The sequence below is a fragment of the Labeo rohita genome, chromosome 14 (assembly GCF_022985175.1).
Source record: "Labeo rohita strain BAU-BD-2019 chromosome 14, IGBB_LRoh.1.0, whole genome shotgun sequence".
NCBI lineage: Eukaryota > Metazoa > Chordata > Actinopteri > Cypriniformes > Cyprinidae > Labeo > Labeo rohita.
The window spans coordinates 1,982,471-2,001,335 of NC_066882.1; the positions used below are offsets into that span (position 1 = coordinate 1,982,471).

General features: G+C 35.9%; 1 protein-coding gene across 1 annotated transcript in view; it reads left to right on the forward strand.

Moving 5' to 3' along the window:
* Positions 1-12,138, forward strand: part of atp7a (ATPase copper transporting alpha) — a 29,329-nt gene extending 17,191 nt beyond the window's left edge. Inside the window, exons 13-23 of the mRNA XM_051127638.1 lie at positions 1,367-1,521; positions 2,754-2,888; positions 4,353-4,547; positions 4,630-4,812; positions 6,079-6,289; positions 6,391-6,537; positions 8,231-8,373; positions 8,459-8,662; positions 8,943-9,060; positions 10,261-10,363; positions 10,484-12,138. Of these exons, the coding sequence (XP_050983595.1) occupies positions 1,367-1,521; positions 2,754-2,888; positions 4,353-4,547; positions 4,630-4,812; positions 6,079-6,289; positions 6,391-6,537; positions 8,231-8,373; positions 8,459-8,662; positions 8,943-9,060; positions 10,261-10,363; positions 10,484-10,757 (1,868 nt within the window). The 3' untranslated portion in view covers positions 10,758-12,138. The remainder of the gene's footprint in view (positions 1-1,366; positions 1,522-2,753; positions 2,889-4,352; positions 4,548-4,629; positions 4,813-6,078; positions 6,290-6,390; positions 6,538-8,230; positions 8,374-8,458; positions 8,663-8,942; positions 9,061-10,260; positions 10,364-10,483) is intronic.
* Positions 12,139-18,865: the final 6,727 nt, after the last annotated feature.

Below are 18,865 nucleotides of genomic sequence, written 5' to 3' on the forward strand. Positions count from 1 at the left end.
ATTGCGCTTTTGTTTTGACAAAGGTGCAATGTGGGCAGTGGAATAGGTAAAACATGCAAGAAGATAGGAGTGCCGTATTTTTATAATGCCATTTCATGCATGAGACGCAGAATGCAGTTAAAATGCAGAATGCAGACTATAATTTACCTAATATAGTTACGAAAGAATGCATTTTTGTTTTTTATATATATATAAGATATGATATAGTTAAGTAATCTCACACAACCAACCGCAGTTTTCCTAAATATTTGTGCGTGAGCGTGATCACAAATGTGATTTTAATTTTGTACTAGTTCAACAAATAAGAATATTGAGTGAGTTACATTTTAGACACAATATTGTCTTTTTTTTTTTTTTTTCTGTTTCAACAATGTAAATCGTTCCAAACAAAGCCGGAACAGAACATTTGTGTGTCTCAGACAGGGTTGCCAGGTTTGCTACTCAAAACTTGCCCAAAAGTAGCTCAATCGCATTTTAAAGGGGGTCCCCCGTTAAAAATTGCGTTCCGGGGGTGTGGGGGGGTTCGCCTGGTCAAATTAGCATTCCAGGGTCTACATATTACACCATTGGGGTCGTTTCAACCCACGCACATGAAAAAAAAAAAAAAAAACCCGCGGCAAGAGTGTTGAAGTAGCCCAATTCTTGGCATCGCTGGTCTCAGAGCGACACCATTCCTGAATGTATTTGTTTTTGAACAAATCATTTGAGTCAACGATTCAATGATTCTTTCATAAATACAGTTTTGAACAAATTGTTTGAGTGAATGATTCAGTGACTTACCCATTAAGACTTGCTGCCACCTACTGGTTGTTTTAGTGTCATGCTTGTTTATCCATCACATGCCGAAATCATCCAAGGTCCCAACACAAAAACACACTCAGTAAAATATCATTTGTGACCCTGGACCACAAACCCAGTCATAAGGGTTAATTTTTTTAAAATAAATAAATTTTCCATTGATGTACGGTTTGTTAGAATAGGACAATATTTGGCCGAGATACAACTATTTGAAATTCTGGAATCTGAGGGTGCAAAAAAAATAAAAAATTTGAGAAAATCACCATTCAAGTAGTCCAAATAAAGTTCTTAGCAATGCATATTACTAATCAAAAATTAAGTTTTGATATATTTAATGATCCGAATGTCATTTAATTAGACATGGGTTGTGCTCTTATAGTTTGGGCCAGTAAGTAACCACGTCGAACATCCTAACAATGTCGAACAACTGCATAACAATGACAGACCGACCGCACCTGTCCTCAAAATCATCTACAAATTGACTTTCGGTGGAATGTTTTTTCCCCTAATTTCCCTGTTTGTGCAGTGACTGAAATGTAGTGGTGATGATGTGTGTCTTGTGCTGTAGGTGAAGCCATGCCCGTCACTAAGAAGCCGGGGAGCACCGTGATCGCGGGCTCCATCAATCAGAACGGCTCGCTGCTGATCAAAGCCACTCATGTGGGCACAGACACCACCCTCTCTCAGATCGTCAAACTGGTTGAGGAGGCGCAGACTTCAAAGGTGCGTCTGTCAGCTCAGTATCTGCTATCATAGCACGAGTTTTGAAAATAACTGCTTCTGATTCTCCAGATTAGCCTCCATGAATGCTTCCTCCTTATTTATTTATTTGCAAGACTGAGATAGTTTTGCCAATTGTACTTTAATATATGTTTTTGCTTGTATTAATTATGTTTTTAGTGCTGGGCAACAATTAATCACAGTTAATTTAATCCAAAATTAAAGTTTTTGTTTACGTAATATATGTGTCTATACTGTGTATATTTATTATGTATATTTTTGAAAAATATTTACATGTATTTACATTAATATAATTTATATTATATATAGGTATATTTAATATATAAACGTAACATTTTTCTTAAATACATACATGCATGTGTGGACCAAGGACTAAGGTTTACACACAGTACACATGCATATATTAAGTACACAAAAACTTTTCTTTTGGATGTGATTAGTTGTTGCCCAGCACTAGTTATTTTCAAACTCATGTAAAATTTATGACAAAATCAGAATAATAAAAATATATTACATGAAGTGTAGTTAATATATAGTAATATATAAAAATAAGTGAAATATATCAAAGGATATGTATTATTGTAGTGTAGCCTATTTTACAGTTACATTACAAGTTAAAAGTATGGACACACATACTTGTGCTTTACTATTAAATTTGGAAAAAAAAAAAAGAATATATAAATAATGTTAGTAAAAAAAAAAATAGTTCTAGAAAAAAAAAAAAACCATACGTTTTATTTTTGCATGTTTTTGACTCCATTGACCATAACAACAAAAAAAGTCTTTTCCAGTTGTATGTGATTTATTGCATTCAGGATAATGATTTATCTATATATATTTAATCACAAAATATATACCTGATAAAATATTTTAGAGGTGGCATAAGTTGAAAAATGTATATTCATTACAAAAATGCCTGGGAATTAGGGAGATAAAAATATAATCAAATTGGTCTTCCTCATATATTAAGGTTTTTCTAGACCTTGTTAACCGTTGTTCTTCACAGAAAATAAAAACGTGGAAAAAAAATGAGCTGTTTTAGCATTTGTCTTATTTTAAATAAGGCCCCCTTGAAAGCTTGCTGAAACAAATTCAGTGAAAATTCTCCAAACATTTGACTGTCAATGTGTTCCTTTTATCCAGTGTACAGGATCTGCATATCTAAACTCACTGTTGGTCAGTACAAAACCTTCTTTTAAACTTTCCAATTTTAGGCTCCCATCCAGCAGTTTGCGGATAAGATTAGCGGCTACTTTGTCCCGTTCATCGTTGGGGTTTCCTTCCTGACTCTCATAGCCTGGATTCTGATCGGCTTTGTGAACTTTCCACTTGTAGAGAAGTATTTCCCTGTGAGTGAAGCTGTCTCTCTCAGTGCATGTTCATCTAAGATTGAGCCTGAATGCCATTTTGGAAGTATTTAATTTTTTTTCCTAGGTTTTAATTAGTCAAGGTTTCTTTAGATTCAATAAGCTTTGCTTTATTAACAGTGTGTTTACACAGTACATTTGAACTCTTTTATTTTAGAATTGCAAGAAAAATTCTGTTTTCCATGATATGTGCTCTTGAAAATATTCATCCTTGAAGGTTTTAAAAGGATAGTTCTCCAGAAAAGCTCATCCAAGATGTAGGTTTTATTTTATTATTTTTTTTTTTTCAGCAGAACAGTAAAGAACATTTTCTTCTGAAACCATCTTGGTGCTTCACCAAATGAAATTGAGCAGCTGCATGTTTTTGAGAATAACAAACTTAAGGAACACAGAATGAATACCCATGTCTCCTGACGATATGTTGAGGTCTTATGAAGCAAAACAATCAGCCTGTGCAAGAAACAACATTATTTACAATATTATTGTAAGAGAGCCTCAGGCAAACGGTCTGGAGTGATGTCTGGTTCACAAAACGAACGATTCTTTTGAACTGATTCTTTTTAGTGAACTTGTTGAATCAGTTCATCAAATCAGACTGATGAGTCTGAAACAGTCTGCGACTTGAGCGGCACAGATCTACAAGTTACTCAATCAAAACTCAGTTTCAGATGCCAAGGAGTCACTCTGACTAGAAATGAGCCAAAATAGTGGCATAATTGATCCTATGATGAATGAACTGATTCAGTGCTTCAGTTCCTCCAACAGTCACTGAACTGAGTTTGACTCGGACCGAAGACTGATAAGATGCTGTGTGAACCAAAGACTTGAATGAAGGGGACAAATGAAAGTTTTATTTTTTTTAATGGTTTTTCATTGTTCGTATAAAAATGTGAGCTGAGCTGATGAAGACAAGTTTATTCACTTAATTTGCTTTAGACACGCAAAACATCCATCATTATTGGGTGCTTTGAAAAAATATTTGCGTATACATTGTCATTGCATGATTGTGTAAAGAAACTAATGAATTGAACCGGTTCATGAAGCAAACTGTCTGAAAGAAGAACCAGTTTGTGGAAAAGAATGCGATTACTGTTTGCCTGAGGCTCTGGATTACAGGTAATAGTGCTGTAAATAATGTTCAGTTTCTTGCACAGACTGATTGTTTCACTTAATAAGACCTCAATATATTGTCAGGAGCCACGTCTATTTATTCTTATTTTCATTGACATGCTTTTTTTTCCTCTTAAAAACGGGTAGCTGCTGACTTGCATTTTTATGAATCATCAAGGACCACGGTTTAAACTAAAAATCTAAAAATTCGACACTAGAAATAGTGATCTACGTCGTGCATGTAGTAAATTAACAGCCAGTGCTCATTTTTGTGTGAACTATGCCTTTAATTCTAAACCAGGTTAATGTTTTTTCTTTGAACATTTCTCTCTGTAGGGTTATGATAAGAGCATCTCTGAGGCAGAGGCCGTCATCCGCTTTGCCTTCCAGGCCTCCATCACTGTCCTGTGCATTGCCTGCCCCTGTTCTCTTGGTCTGGCCACCCCGACAGCGGTTATGGTGGGAACAGGGGTGGGAGCCCAGAACGGGATCCTCATTAAGGGAGGAGAGCCATTAGAGATGGCACACAAGGTCAGAGATGAACCGCTGGTTTTAATACTCTAATGCGGTTGTGCAGAGATAGACCATTGTATAAATCTGTCTGTGCTTTCAGATTCAGTCTGTGGTGTTTGATAAAACGGGCACCATCACGTATGGAGCTCCCAAAGTGGTCCAGGTGAAGATGCTGGCGGAGGGGAATCGGATTCCACGCTCTAAGCTGCTGGCGATCGTCGGCACGGCTGAAAATAATAGTGAACATCCGCTGGGTGCTGCCATCACCAAGTATTGCAAACAGGTCAGTTTGACTTCATGGTGTGTTGTTTATTTACTTACAGACTGTGGTGGGGTTTACAAGTTAAGATAAGTTAGATTAAAGGAATTGTTCACCTAAAAATGAACATTTGCCGTTATTTACTCGCTCTTGAACCTGGATGAGTTTCTTCCAGCTGTTAAAAACAAAAGAAGCTATTTTGAAGAATGTTGATAACCAAACAGTTGCTGGTCCCCATTGACTTCTGTAGTATTTGTTCCGTACTATGGAAGTCAATAGCTACCGTCAACTGTTTGGTTACCAACTTTCTTCACAATAGAACTCATACAGGTTTGGAACAATTTGAGGGTGAGTAAATGATGACAGATTTTCATTTTTAGGTGAACTATCCCTTTAAAAGTCACACATTAAAAAAAAAAATATGTAATGTAAATAAAATGCAACATCTGTATTGCATCATTTAAGAAAACAGAAATCCATAGTTTAAACAATAATGTCATTTTTATTATGTAATTCTTTTTTTTTTTTTTTTTAAAGCTATTTATTAATTGGCAAATATTTTTATTTGCAAAACCTTTTAATTTCAAAAACTGTTGTCCATTGACATTTTACTGAAAATATTATAATATATGATGCATGAAAATACATAATACAATTACTGATCTTTTAAAAATTATAGTACATATTAAACCGTTATTATTTAAACCATAATTATCATTACATTAAATGTGTCTGCATGCAAGACTAGGGTCATTACACTGTTTTTTAAATTTCTATTTATCAAATGTTTGATAAGTAGAAAGCAAAGCAGCAAAACTGTCAACATTGATAATAATCAGAAATGTTTCTTGAGCAGCAAATCAGCATATTAGAATGATTTCTGAATGATCATGTGACACTGAAGACAAGTAAAGATGCTAAAAATTCAGCTTTGATCACAAAAAACAAAATACATTTTAAAATATATTCAAATAGAGAACATTTATTTTAAACTGAAAAAATATTTCACTTTTTTTCACAATTTTTTTTGTATTTTTTCCTGCCTGGCTGAGCATAAGAAACATCTTTCAAAAGCATTAAATCATACTCAATCTTTTTAACGGCAGTGTATGTAAATAAAAAAATAATAATTTGTTGTCTAAACACCTGCTCTTAGTGCCAAATGTTTCAGTACAGCTTGTTTTTGGAGTATTTTGTGACCGTTTTAAATGTCAGTTCCTGTATCAGTGCTTAATTTGCATAAGAGTCTGTATTTGGCATTTGGATTCACAATGCCTCTTCTGTGTTCAGGAGTTGGGTACGGAGTCTCTTGGCACCTGTACAGATTTCCAAGCCGTGCCAGGTTGCGGTATCAGGTGTCTGGTCAGTAACACAGAAAACCTGCTGAAGAGAGGCGACAGCGACAGCGAGGAGAACCAGCGCAATGCCGTCTTGATCCAGATCAGCGATACCAGGGCGCACAGCATTGACCACCCGCTCATCATGGACCCGCAGCCGCTCAGTGAGTGTCACGTGACCGCTTCTGCACAACCTCATTGGCTGCATACTCAAATTTAAATACAATTCTGAAAATTCTGAGAATGTGATGCTTTGCGGTTTCAGCTGTAGTGCAGACGGCCTCGTACGTGGTGCTGATAGGAAACAGAGAGTGGATGAGGAGGAACGCGCTGCAGGTGCGAGCAGATGTGGATGAAGCTATGATGGAGCACGAGAAGAGAGGACGCACTGCTGTGCTGGTGGCTGTGGACAGTAAGTAGGCGCTTAGTTTACAAACTAAGTACTTAGTTCGAGGAACTAGTCAGCATGGTTGTTCCTAGAATATATATATATATATATATATATATATATATATATATATATATATATATATATATATATATATATATATATATATACTTTACATATACAGAATACTTTAGAGTATTCTGTGCTCAAGTGCAGGCATAAAGCTTTCTGTAAAGCACAGACAAAAGTAATGACTATGAATGAGTTGGAAAAAAGTAGCAATTAGATATTTTAATTATTTATTAACAAACTAATGCTGTCTGAGTCGATTGCAAAGATGAATTTAACGATGCTGACGCACCATCCTTACGGTTCAGTGAGGCACCTTTCATACAGAATTAAATAATCAGAGAAGTATTTGAATTGGTTCATTTGAAATCAGACATTTCAAGCTTTCTTTAGACACATTTCTCATGCTTATGAGGCAAGTAGCCTGTACGTTTAGTTTCAGTTCATTTTTGTGCTGCATTTCAGTTCACAGAGACAGCAAAAAAACGCTTCCTGTTTGTTTCCTTTGTTTTATAACGGCACATCTTTTTGATGGTATTGTTTCGAATGATGCATTACTCTTACCTGACGAAAATTAAGTAAACCACTAGAAATGTATTGATTTAAGAAAAAAAATCCCTGATTAGATGATTTAAACTCTTAACATCTGGCAACCTTAACCAAGAAAGTTTGTGGTGGCTTGTTACCAATTCACGAATAAGAATACGTTTCGACATGAACAGAGCATAATTTCACTTTTTAGTGGCACTTTGAAATGCAGCTTTTAAAGGAGAAGTGCACTTCCAGAACAAAAAAATTTACAGATAATGTACTCACCCCCTTGTCATCCAAGATGTTCATGTCTTTCTTTCTTGAGATGTAAAGAATTTTTTTTGAGGAAAACATTTCAGGATTTTTCTCCATATAATGGGCTGATATGATTTTGAACTTCCAAAAACAAAATTTAGTTTAAATGCGGCTTCAAACGATCCCAAATGCGGTTGTAAACGATCCCAGCTGAGAAAGAAGTGTCTTATCTAGCGAAACGATCGGTTATTTTCATTAAAATAATACAATTTAAATATTTTTCAATCTCAAACGCTCATCTTGCCTTTCTCTCCCTGAACTCTGTGTATTCTGGTTCAAGACAGTTAGGGTATGTCGAAAAACTCCAAACGTATTTTCTCATCATCCTACATCGCTGCAGAAGTACCGACACAGTCTTTGCAAAGTGAACATGCAAAGATGATCAAACACCCTTAACAAAAAAGATAAAACAGTGATATAGGACGATTTTGAAGTTGAGGGAGAGAATTTGAGATTGGAGTTTTTCAACATACACTAACTGTCAAGAACTGGAACAAAAAACAGTCCAGGCAGAGTAAGACAAGACGAGCGTTTGACATTAAAAAGTATATAAATTGTATTATTTTTATGAGAATAACCGATCGTTTCGCTAGATAAGACCCTTCTTCCTCGGCTGCGATCAATTACAACCGCAATCTTGGATGACAAGGGGGGTGAGTACAGTATCTGTAATTTTTTGTTTTGGAGGTGGAGTTCTCCTTTAAGGGGAAAAATAGTTTAATGCATAATACGTCAATTGCAGTTAAGGATTGAAAAATGTGCAGTGTGTTTATTTTAAGCTTGTGTGATGTTTTCTCCTCAGATGAGCTTTGTGCTATGGTGGCCATAGCGGACATGGTGAAGCCCGAGGCTGAGCTGGCCGTCCACACTCTCACAGCAATGGGGCTGGAAGTTGTGCTCATGACGGGAGACAACAGCAAAACAGCTCGAGCTATCGCTGCCCAGGTACAGCACTCTTTCATTCACTTAAATAGTAATTGTCTCATGCAGTGATGAATTTTAGCAGCTGAGGTTGTGGGTTTTTGTCCAGGTGGGCATCAGGAAGGTGTTTGCAGAAGTCTTGCCATCTCACAAGGTGGCGAAAGTGGAGCAGCTCCAGTTAGCGGGAAAACGCGTAGCCATGGTGGGTGACGGAGTGAACGACTCACCGGCGCTGGCCATGGCGGATGTGGGGATTGCTATAGGCACGGGCACGGATGTTGCCATTGAGGCAGCCGACGTGGTGCTAATCAGGGTATGGAGACTAATGACTGTGAAGTTATATTGTGGTTGAACTGAATGTTATTACAAATAATGTTATCTGAACCTGCTGATGTGAAGGTTTGAACTTAAATGTTAAAATGTAAAAGTATAAAATCTGCCTTTTTTAAGATTTTTAACCATTTGTAGGGCTGGAAATTTGTTTCTTTTTCTTACCCCCTTTTTATCCCCAAACGCAAAAACTGTATTGTTTAGGTTAACATCTTTCTTGAGATGACACTTTTTGACTCAACATTTATTTTTGTTATAAACAGAATGATCTTCTTGATGTTGTTGGGAGTATCGACCTTTCTAAGAAGACAGTAAAAAGAATCAGAATCAACTTCGTATTTGCACTGATCTACAATCTTGTGGGGATTCCCATTGCTGCAGGTGAGAACAACTGCACCAAATAAGATAAACATTAAATTATTTCAGTATTATTGACCCTTGCCACAAACCGAACTTAGAGTACAGAATAGGAATTAGGAAATCTAAGGCCTGGAAAACCCTTAAAAATGGCAATATAATATTCATTTTTTCAATAAGCACATATCTTTCTCATTTGAATATGTTTGTAGATTGTGTTTGATGTTATCTTTGGAACAGAAATAGAGATATTTTATTTGTAAACATACTTAAGTTAAACTTAGTGAGCTAAGCCAGTAGTAGTACTGACAGTGTTGTGTAAATGTGGCTGAAGTTGCGAAAAGAGGAACAGACAAACCAAATTAATTGAGTGAGTCATTTTCACTCCGATTGATTCAAACTCGTGACATCGTAATGATTTTAAAAAGCATGTATAGTGATGGCTGAAAGGGCGCTTTTGAAACTCAGAATCAAACCATTGCATCACAAAATGATTCACTCTTTCGTGGTCCAGTGCTCCAGTCAGATCGTGAATCATTTGGATCAGATTGGGACTTCAAATCGCGGATCGCGAATCAGTTTTCTTTAGATCTAAACTTCGGAGCGGGTTTATGAATCATTTCAGACTTCAGTTTGCGAATCATTTGATTTAGATCGGGACTTTGGATGTGAATTGTGAATCATTTGATTTAGATCAGAACTTTGGAGTGGGTTCGCGAATCATTGTTTGAATGATTCATGATCCGCACTCCGAGTCGTTATCTTAAATGATGGTTCGCGAATCATTATTTAGACTGGGACTTTGGAGTGCGGATCACGAATCATTTGATTTAGATCTGAACTTTGGAGTGGGATTGTGAATCATTTTGCAAATTTAATGATTCACAACCTGTGCTCCGATTCATTATCTGAAATGATGGTTTGCAAATCATTATTCAGACTGGGATTTTGAAGTGTGGATCATGAATCATTTGATTTAGATCGGAACTTTGAAGTCAGTTCGTGAATCATTGTTTAAATGATTCATGATCCGCACTCTGAGTCGTCTTAATGATGGTTCGTGAATCATTATTCAGATTGGGAATTTGGAACACGGCTCACAAATCATTTGGTTTAGATCGGAACTTTGGAGCAGATTCGCAAATCTTTTTGTGAGGACTGTTGAAAAGTCCTTGAAAGTCCTGGAATTTAATTTTACAGTATCTGTATGAATTCTTTTCACAGGTGTGTTTATGCCAGTGGGTTTGGTGCTGCAGCCCTGGATGGGCTCTGCTGCGATGGCTGCTTCCTCCGTGTCTGTAGTGCTGTCCTCCCTCCTCCTCAAATGGTATTTTTACATGCTTTAGTGACAGGGTTTATTATTTTTGAGTCAGCTGGCTTTTTAAGTATTTCCTTCAGGTGTTTTAAGATGATCGAATAATATGACCCTCATTTCCTGCTTCTGCAGTTACACTAAACCCAGCGCTGAGAAACTGGAAAGACGACTGGGCGAGGTGAGAAAACACAGCAGCCTGTCAGACGTCAGCGTTCACATCGGCATGGGAGACCTGCGGCGGCCCTCGCCCAAACTCAGCCTGCTCGACCGCATCGTCAACTACAGCCGGGTCTCCATCAACTCGCTGCGCTCCGACAAGCACTCGATCAACAGCATGGCCCTCAGCGAGCCCGACAAGCACTCTCTGCTGGTGGCAGACGCTCACTGCGAGGAGGAGTTCGTCTGAGCGCCCTCACTTTACCTCAGTGCCTGTAGACGAGGGGCATTCAAGTCAAACCCAAAATGAGAGGTTCCTCACTGTGATTCTGCACGGATCAGCTTGCGCAGCTTTAAGTGTTCGGCCGTTCGTATCACTAAAGGCTTTCAGAGGCTCTCCGTTTACATTACGAGTATTCTTGGTGGCCAACTTAAAGGGATAGTTCACCTAAAAATCACAATTCTGGCATTTAGACTCACTTGAGTTGTACCTGTATGAGTTTCTTTCTTTTGTTGAGCACTAAAAGAAAGTATTTTGTTGCTAAATGCTATAAAAAAAATACTATGGAAGTCAATGGGAACCAAAAATGGTTTGGTTACCAACATTATTCAACGTATCTTGCTGTGTTTAGCAGAAGAAAGCAACTCATAGAGGTTTGAAAGAACTTGAGGGTGTATAAATGACAGGATTATCATTTTTGAGTGCATTGTCTCTTTAAGGATGACAATCCAGGTAAGGAAAATCAACTACAAAAAAAAAAAAGAATCTAAAATCAGTTTTATTTTTGTGAAAACAGCAATTTAAAAGTGATTTATTGTGTTTTATGATAATGATTAAGTGAATATTTATTGCATCATTTATTTATAGTATGTTATATACTTTTTGTGGGACATGAAGGAATATGAAGATTTCTTTTAAAGGTGAACAAATGAACTCTGTTTTCATATTTTCGAGTGCTGAGATGCAGTACATTCCAAAGAAACTCAGAAGGATCAGGTCGTTTGTGATCATGAATGACGGGGTCACAATTGGTAACCAAGAAAATGCTAAACCATTATAAGTGTCTTTAAGATTCAGTATATTCATTTTATCGTTCAGCAGACTGTTTGTAAAACTTGAGCTGCCTTTCCCATATTGAAATGTGCATTAGCTCATCAACCTAGCTTTTAAATGTAGTTTTTATTTTATCTTCACTTGATTTGAAAACCAAGTGGTTTATGTGAGAGTGTGAGTCTGAGTGCAGCTGTTTGTGCATTAGTGCCCTTAACACACACACAAATATTCAACATGTCACAGCATGACCTGAATCAGGTTACTGAAACACATTATTACTAATACTGACATTCTAAGCTTTTAAAATATTGTTTTGAAAATTATCCAAAAAATATATATATATTAAAAAAAAAAGAGGAAGATTTGTTACTGTTTTATTCAAGGTCAATTACAAGTGCACTCGTTAGTAAGTAATGATTAGTTGCTTGTTTTTGCCAAATGTGCTCAAGTTGGAATGACAATGTAAATATCCTGAAATTCATTTATGCACTTGATTGTTTTACTAAATGTGGTCTGGAACAATTCGTATTGTAGTTTTGCATCATGTTCTTTTCAATAAACAGACAGTTTTCAATAAGCCAGCATGCATTCATTAAGTACTTTTTTCGGTGTAAGATTGTTGATTTACATATAAATGTGCACTTTCCTGCAATGTAATTGCAAAAAAATAACCAGATTAGCATTCTGATAATTTTGTATGTCTAAAAGCAACATTTCAGTAAAATTTAGCATGCAAAAAAAGTATTGTTTGAAGCACAGCACACACAGAAGTCACCAAGCAGCTTTCTATTGCTCAACGCAGCAAATTTGGGAGACCAGCTTAAACAAAAAAAGTGAAATTGGAGCGAATTTCCCTAGTGGGAAAAAAAAAAAAAAAGGATTTAAAATGCATTTATTTCATACTTAGTTCAAGTCTATTAACATATTTACTGACATATTGTTTGAGACTTACTGATACAAAAAATTATTTAAAAAGATGTAATTAAACTTTATTTGGAGTACTACTTGTGCACATTTCTTAATATTAAGCCTAAAATGCTTTAATGTCGTATTGATGAGGATTGTGTGATCTTTAAATGTCTTTAAAAGGGTCATCGGATGCTAAGTTCACTTTTACATGCTGTTTGCCTCCCGATCTACATATATCGACTGTTCGCGCGCATCATTCGTGATCCAGCTTCACTTACAGCAGAAGTGAGTATAAGGGTTTTTTTTTATGAATCTGCAATGGCCTTTCCTAATAATGTGCTAGTTAGCAAGTTTAGCGGCTAAAGTAAACAGGCTCGTCTCTCCTCAGAGAGAAGAGAGGGGCGGGGTGAGCAGAGCTCATTTGCATTTAAAGCAGCCTCGACCAGAATGAGATGATTTTTGCAGAGCTGATTGTGACAAGGTAAAAAGGGTGTTGTTTTACACAACCATTGAGAATTTTTAACCAGAGTATATTATAGACTTTTTATTAAGACCCTAAAGAATCATATCAACTTGTGGAAAATGGGCATCTGATGACCCCTTTAAATGCAAAATATTAAAAGTGTACCTAAAGTATACTTGCTATAGTTCCACTTTAGCACAATCAGATATACTTCAGTATCTTTAGTTGGACTTCAGCACTACTTCTGTACAATTAAAGTGCATTAAGTTTAATTTAGCAGTCTTTAAATATGCCAGTTTAGCATACTAAAAGTACAATTGCAAGGCATTTTTATTAAGTGCATAATATGTAAATGTATTTGTAGTATACTTAGCATGAAATAAATATATTTAAATACATTTTTGGATATTTATTTTTCGCTTAGGGTTGGTTTGAAAGTGAAGTTGTGTAAGATGTGCTTCATACATCTGTATACTATTGAAAACAGAAAATTGACCTTTTTTGCCTGTGAAATTTCACTAACGTGACCATACTTTGATTGTGACCACACCTTAAGTTTTAATATGCTTAATATTTTAGCAGAGGATTTGAAAAAAACAAAACAAAAAAAAAAAACAATCACTGTTTTTAAATACAAAGATGGAAGTCAGTAAAAAATTCATTAACTCTGATCTCTAGTTATTAGTCAGAAATGACATGCATCTTTATGCCATGCTGGTCGGATTACTTAAATTGTAGTTAATTACTGATTACAAATTACATGGTGAAAATTGTAGTTAATGGCATAATCTGTTGGTTTACACAGGTAATGTATACAAATTACCCTTCGACTACTATAGATTACTTTTGAACTCGTAAGAAAATATTTTCCATTCTTTTGTTAGCAACATCCTTAAGTGCACTGAACATTACATTACACCAGGGTTTCCTGAAAGAACTGCAGACGATTTGATTCCAAATGTATAAAAGCAGTAAGAAATGAAGAATTAGGGTGAATCAACACATTATGAATAATTTACTGGCACTGTCTAAATAATATGCAATCATGTAATTATGAAAAAGTAATTGTAATCTGATTATGACCACTTTAAAATGTAATGTCATCTAACTGTAGGTACTTAATATTTGGAATCTGATTACATAATGATACATAGTGATGCTGTATAAGTAATTATACATAATAAAATTTGTTTTCTAATTCAACAAGTACATTAGATAAGCATTCTGATTCAGACACTGTTTACTATAGTTAGTTGATTATTATTTTGATGACTAGTAGACCAGTAAACAAAGCACGCATAACAATTTTGTCAAACATTCAGATTTAATACAATTTTTAATCATTTTTTATATGAAAAAGCCATAAAAAATTACAAAATTACTATTCGTAAGGTATGTAAACCTTTTGAAAACCAAGGGTTGTAAACAAACCTTAATGAAGATATTTATTACTCCAGGACTGTAAAAATGGCCTTTAATCTGTTCAAAGTCTCTTGCATGCTTCATCTGCCTTTATACTCCTTTCATTTCTCATACAAACAACTGTCTAAAAATATAAAGTAAATATATTGCGTTAAAGGATACTGGTAGTGGTTAAAATTGATACTGCAGTCCAAATTCAAAACATTGGAGAGAGTCGTTTCTCTTCTCCTCAGACTGGGCGCTCATGCGGGTTGCCAGATCACGCAACGGAACAAGCACAACTGACAATGAAAGGCAACAAGCCTTATACTGTAAAATAAGTTGATTTATCCAAGTTTTAAAATTCTCAAAGAGATTTTTACTTGCATGCTGAAGCGTTTTAGGTTGGGTAGAATCTGCGACCTTTAAACCAGTTCGTTTGTTGGCTTCCATACATTGTGCTTTCTGCCAACCGGCAACCCGGGGTGTTGAAATACTATTGGTTAAACTGGCATTGGGCGGAGTCACACAGATAAAAAAACAAACAAACAAAAAACATTCTGACATGGAACCACATTTCACAGTAGTGTAACTGGCTGTAGTCTTGTTTTTCAGAAAATCAAGTGCGTGAACTTGGCTTGTTTTCTAAATATCTGGAAACGTATTACGGTATTTTTATGCTATAGTACACTCAAAACATTACAGCACCTTTAAGTGTCTTAGAGTCTTGAGAGTCATTCATTGCTAAAAACAACAAAAAAGCTTAATTTTGGCAGTTTTTGATCAACAATATACTTGCATTAAAGAGTTTCATAAAACGGAAGCTGAAGAAGCTGCATATTATGCAGTGTTGGGGAAAGTGAATGCTACAGTCTGAACTCTTTTTGTCTTTAGTGTGACCTCTCTGCATCAGACTCTTTGTACCTCCAAAGGAAGCTTAAGAACATGGGGAACGTCCGTGTCCGCATCCTCTTCATCTGAAGGCAGATGTTTAGAGACAAGGAGATGAGAACAAAATTGTCAACCACAAATGAATTGAACTGAATTTCTTTAATAATAGTTCAAACCATTCCCTGCTCCCAGCTCGTCTTACCCTTTTATCAAGCAGATCGTCAAACTCATCTGTCATTCCCCTCAGCCGCCTGCCGTATCTCAGAGCAGTGAGTGGAGGAGCAGAGCTAACACGTGCCCTCCATGGATGATTATCTCTCCTGAACGTCAGTACTGCATCCATGGATTGGACCCTCTGCCTCATACATTGATCTAGAAAATCATAGCATCTATATTGGCTTACAAAGCATTTAAGGAATTCATTTGATCAGTTCACTGATCATTAGTAAATTTGAAGCACAGCTGAAATATGAAACTGTTCCTTGCATAATTATGGACAGTAAACCTACTGTTACAAAATGAAACGTAATTGCACTTTTACATGTTCTAAAACATAAATACAAGTTGATGTGTTTGACGATATGATCTTATAAGGCCTACCGGGAACAACAAGGAGATGCTTTCTTTGTGGTCCAGGTTTTGATTGATCTGAATCGTCTTTAGGTGTCTCTGACACCTCAAATGATTGTGTCAACTTTTGCGCCATCACAACTCTATAAAATTTTATATTCATTAAATTCATTCATTACTTGTACATTGTAGTTTCATGTTGAGAAACTGAAGTCAAACATTAGCTACCTTCTAAAACAATGAAGCCCAATTGTGAACGTCGCTGGGCATTCAAGCAGGTTTCAGAGATGCCTGTAAAGATTTAGATTTCACATGGTTAAACCTATAAAACAACAATTTGAAACTAGATTAAAGAAAGTTTGCCATGAGGAACCTAAAACAGGAAGTTTAACAAATTTTAAAAGTTTGAAGGTTTTAGGTTTGAACATTCCATCAGTGTAAGTCTATGGATTTTTCCCAGTTTTATTCGTTATTTTTAGGAAAACTGTAAGTCTGATCAGTTATAAAAAGATAAATTTATAGAAAGAAAAGATAAAGCACACTCAGTCGTATCAGTCTGAAGAGCTGGACTGAGTTTTGGAGTTTGTAGAGTTAAAGCTGTAGGAGGAGTTAGAGTTAAAAGTTTTAGTAAGAATAATAATAATAGTAAGTTTAAATAGCATTACAGTAAGTTGACTTCCTCAAGCCAACTTAATAAAACAAAATAAATATTTGAGATGTACAAATGCTCAAATAATTATAATCAATTATTATCATTGCAACATTAATAGGTTACAATACAACATATGCACAAACAAACTAAACTAAGAATTACTGCAGAAATCATAAACATGATATTCGCTACACGACAAACATCAGACACCTTCACTAAAAAACCCATCGATTAACCTTCCCAAAGCAAAGGATTTGCTCATTAAAATTAATTATTTGACGTTTGCCCAGTATACCAAAGCCATGTTTGTAAGGTTAATTTATGTGTGTTATTATAAGTACCTAACTTAGGGGCCTCCAAACTCGGCCCTGGAGGGCCACTGTCCTGCAGAGCTTAGCTCTAACCCTAATTCATCACACCTGAACCAGCTAATTAAGGTCCTTCCTGCTGACAAATAAAAATCAGCCTAAGCTGGTTGGCTGGCAGTGTTGCCAAGTCCATGGTTTTCCCACAGAATTGGGCTACTTTAACATTGTTGGCGTGGGTTGTTTTTGATGTCCGCTGATCGAATCGACCCCAATAATGTCATATTTAGCCCCTGAAATGCAAATTTACCAGGGGAACACTGACAAAAACGTCCCCCAGAACGCTACTTTTAACGGGGACCCCCCCTCAAAATGCCATTGGGCTAGTTTTGTTGTGAAAACCTGTAGGCTGGTTTTAGAGGGGTTTTGGCCACTTTCTTAGCTGGACAGGCTGAGAGACCAGCTGGAAGAAGCAGCTAAAACCAGTGAAGACAAGCTGGGTTTTTAAGGCATGCTAGAAACTTTCAGGCAGGTGTGTTGAAGCAAGCTAGACACCGGCCCTCCAGGACCGAGTTTGGACCCTTGGACAAGCAAAACTAGCGCACTACCACGAATGACACACGATAAGTGAGAAATTCGTCAAGTATGGGTTCTTACCCATAAACATGGACATGCTCAAGGACAGGCCACAAAAACAGCTTTGTCAATATAAGATCCCCTACATGAACTCCCGTAAAAGTCAAAACAAGCACGTTAGCAGTGTGAACTGACAATTCTCTGATGTTATGTTTTTATAACAGACAAAACCTGATGCAACCGCATACAATAATTTTATAAGCGCAGTTTTTATAAGCACGATTTAGCAATGAGTGATCGTGACGTCGTTTTTCTAGAACTTACCTTCAAATGACTGCTGTTCTGTAACAGCCTGCACACCGAATGTGAATTCCCAATTCTGCTATTATTGGACGCAGTATTCGTTTCCTGGTCAAGTCACTTCAGGCACGCAGCCCAAAACATTAAAACAAGCTTCCTGGGTCATCGACCAATGAAAAAACTACTTTCACTTTCAGGTTATTCTGTCGTCAACGTCACAGTATATTTCGCAATCATGCAGTTCTCTGTAACTGTTCCTGGTGAAGCTGTTTCCAAAAAAATTAACCTAACTTTAAATAGTCGTTTGAAGGGGGTAGTATAGTTCAAAATGTCATGTTTATGAGGAAAAATAAACAAATTAACAATCGTGTTATTTTTAGAATTATTTTCAAGTGTCAGTATATTCAGTAGGTTTCTGGTATGGAAAACAGGCCTGTCAGCATTTTATTTTATAGAATCAAGCTCTATAATGAAAATCAATCATCAATCATTTACAAAGGAAAATGAGCTGTCAATTCTGTAGTGTTGGCTCATCTCAAAAATAAAATAAACAGAATAAAACAAAATATGCAACTTGATTTAAAACCAAATTAGCTCTAACAAAATTAAACTGCCAGTGAAAGTCTGGAGAATAACAGATTCTATATGGAACACATTTCCTAATTTTATTTTTTAGGAAAATTGGAGGTATCGAGTTTTTGTTACAGTGCCCTTCTCACTTTACCCATTAAATTAGCATAGACGCAAAATATTGGGGGAAAAAATTCTGTGATATAGAAGAGACAATTGTACATCTTTTTTTGTGAATGTGTTTGTATTTATTAATTTATTGATTGATTTTTTGGAATTTGGAAGTTATGTACCTATCACTTTCTCTCTCTCTCTCTCTCTCTCTTAGCAATTTATATTTCCAGGAAAGATGAAATAGAACAGAGAAATGGAAAACATATTGTATCAGTTTTTAAAAATATGATCAAATCAAGAGTTGTTGTTGATTTTAATTATTATAAATTGATGAATGCAATTGATGTTTTTAAGATTGAATGGTGCTGTGATGTTGGGTTGTGCTATGTACTTAATGATGAGTTGTTTTTTATTAATGAGTTGAGATAGCGTTATAAAGTTTTGTGTTAATTGTTAAAATAATTGTTAATAAAGAGATTGTAAAAATCTCTCTCTCTCTCTCAAAAAAAAAAAAAAAATATTATGTATATGTATTAAAACTTTTGATATTATT